Below are 2,148 nucleotides of genomic sequence, written 5' to 3' on the forward strand. Positions count from 1 at the left end.
TCCCGTCGGAGGCATTTTATTACACAATGATTTTTCATAGGACTTTATTCGTTGAAAAGCTACAAGGTAGCCTACGATGTTCCATCATGTCCTTATTAAACACTGTATATGTACCTTTGATGATTTATATTATATATATATATATATATAAAACTCATTGTCAATTTCAAATCAAGTTTAGCTGTTTGCTAACCCCTGCATCAAATTACTGGGATGTACAGCTCAGAGTGTTTTCATTTAAGACTGAAGTGATAATTAGTGTGGTAGCATTTGTAAACATATTCATTTTATGGTATTGCTGAAACTACAAGTAGATGTTTTTTCGCCTTTTCAATTATGCTAATTTCTAGGTAAAAGTGGTGGTGGGTGGGAGTGGAGAGATTATTTTTACTGCTGCCTTAGTGTTCTGAATGAAGGTATAAAAAAATAGCAAATTAATTTAATGAATTTATTTCTGATATATGTTTCTACACTATTTAAGGAATACAGTAGTTAGTGTAATTGTTGCCAGGGTGTTTTTCATTTATGCTTTGAGGGTTTTTATTTGCTGATTTCTGTTTTAATTATGAACAGGGTATTAAGATATTATGATTGCGACAATGCAATGCGACTAATAAAAACTATAATTTCAAATTCATTTTATTGTGTACAAAAATACAATAAAAGATAAATAGACAAACTGCATTTGTTTCACTCACTTATTTCTCAATAATACTGCCAACATTAAAGTAAAAACTCTTTACTGTGCATGCCATGTCAAAGGTCAACTGGCATAAATCTATGTTGTGTAGATTAACCTTCATACAGACATATGTGACCCAAGCTCACAAACAGGCTGTAAACTCGCACAACACTGTATTGAGAAACAAGCCTCAATAGCCAGAACATGCCATAAAATATGAATTTCGTGTGAATTGGGTTTTTGTGTAATAAATAAAGTATAATTATTAATCTTACTATTCCTAAAGTTTGAGTTTAAAATTCAAACTGTAAAAGGCAAAATTTAGCCATTTTCAAATGGGAGTTAGTGAAAAGGAATAGGAAATTGCTAAAAATAAAAGCATTTTTCTCAAAACTTGATTTAAGAAAGTTGAAAAGATGACAATTATTCGAACGGTCATAACTTTGCTTCCAGACACCCGATTGAGTTCATGTAACTGTCATTTGAAAGTAAATGATATGTTCTACGCCATTATAACAAAAACTCATTTTGGCTTGAAAACGAGTTTACAGCCTGTTTGTGAGCTTGGGTCACATATGCAGTTTCAACTAAAAAAAATGGCTTATTGTGAATGTATTAATAATAGTTACTGTACATAAAATAGTCTCAGTAGAATTTCGAGGTCAAGATCAATATTCTGTTGCTCAACCAACTGAGCTACAACACTGGTATCCTCTTTCGTGTTATTAAATATTTGACGCCCAACAGAGTTGGAGCCGTCAGGAGAGGGCACTTTATAAGCTGCTTCAAACAACTGGTGACCACAGATAGGCAGGAGTCCAATCTTGAGGATGGATCGAGCACGAGCATTAATTCCATCATTGTGCAAGTTTACTAATGTCTTCATATTGCACTCCATTCACTACTCTTCCTTTCATTGAACCCTGAAAGCAACAATTTCACATGACAGAAAAACATTAAAACAAACAAAACAATTAGACCTGCATTGATGAAGATTGAAGGATAACTAAATCAGAGAAGTACAACAGAGTAAAGGGAAAAGAAAATGTAGATAATTGTAATCCTAATGAATTATCTCACCGATTCTAATCTGATGCTGACACAGAATTTTTCACTGTCCAACGAGAGAAGAGTAGCTTGGCATCCTCGATGAATTCCATTCAGTACAAGAACTTGTTTTCCTAATATTAAGCAAAGATAGGCCTAACTATTAGATTGTTATAATTTTATTAAAGAACGGACATTGACACAACAGCAGAATAGGTAACTAGATTTGAACTCGTCACTGAGGACGAGTTAGGTGATCCGCCGTACATTGACCCTCACGAAGCACGCACAGTTCTGATTGAAAAGTATTATATGCTAAAACATGCTCTATTCAAAGAGTAATTTTGAGCATTTTAAAAGAAATTTTAAATGAAAAGAGTAATTTTGAGCATTTTAAGGACTTACGAATGTGTACACAT

General features: G+C 33.1%; 1 protein-coding gene across 3 annotated transcripts in view; it reads right to left on the reverse strand.

Moving 5' to 3' along the window:
- Positions 1 to 1,306: 1,306 nt before the first annotated feature.
- LOC117108574 (DNA/RNA-binding protein KIN17-like) overlaps positions 1,307 to 2,148 on the reverse strand; it is a 7,457-nt gene continuing 6,615 nt past the window's right edge. For all 3 annotated transcript variants that reach the window (XM_033250635.1, XM_033250636.1, XM_033250634.1), the window contains exons 10-11: positions 1,763 to 1,863; positions 1,307 to 1,605 (exon numbers count right to left, since the gene is read on the reverse strand). In XM_033250635.1, the coding sequence (XP_033106526.1) occupies positions 1,540 to 1,605; positions 1,763 to 1,863 (167 nt within the window). In that variant the 3' untranslated portion in view covers positions 1,307 to 1,539. The remainder of the gene's footprint in view (positions 1,606 to 1,762; positions 1,864 to 2,148) is intronic.

Source organism: Anneissia japonica, unplaced genomic scaffold, assembly GCF_011630105.1.
Source record: "Anneissia japonica isolate Jap-2015-1 unplaced genomic scaffold, ASM1163010v1 scaffold287727_len1644234_cov201, whole genome shotgun sequence".
NCBI lineage: Eukaryota > Metazoa > Echinodermata > Crinoidea > Comatulida > Comatulidae > Anneissia > Anneissia japonica.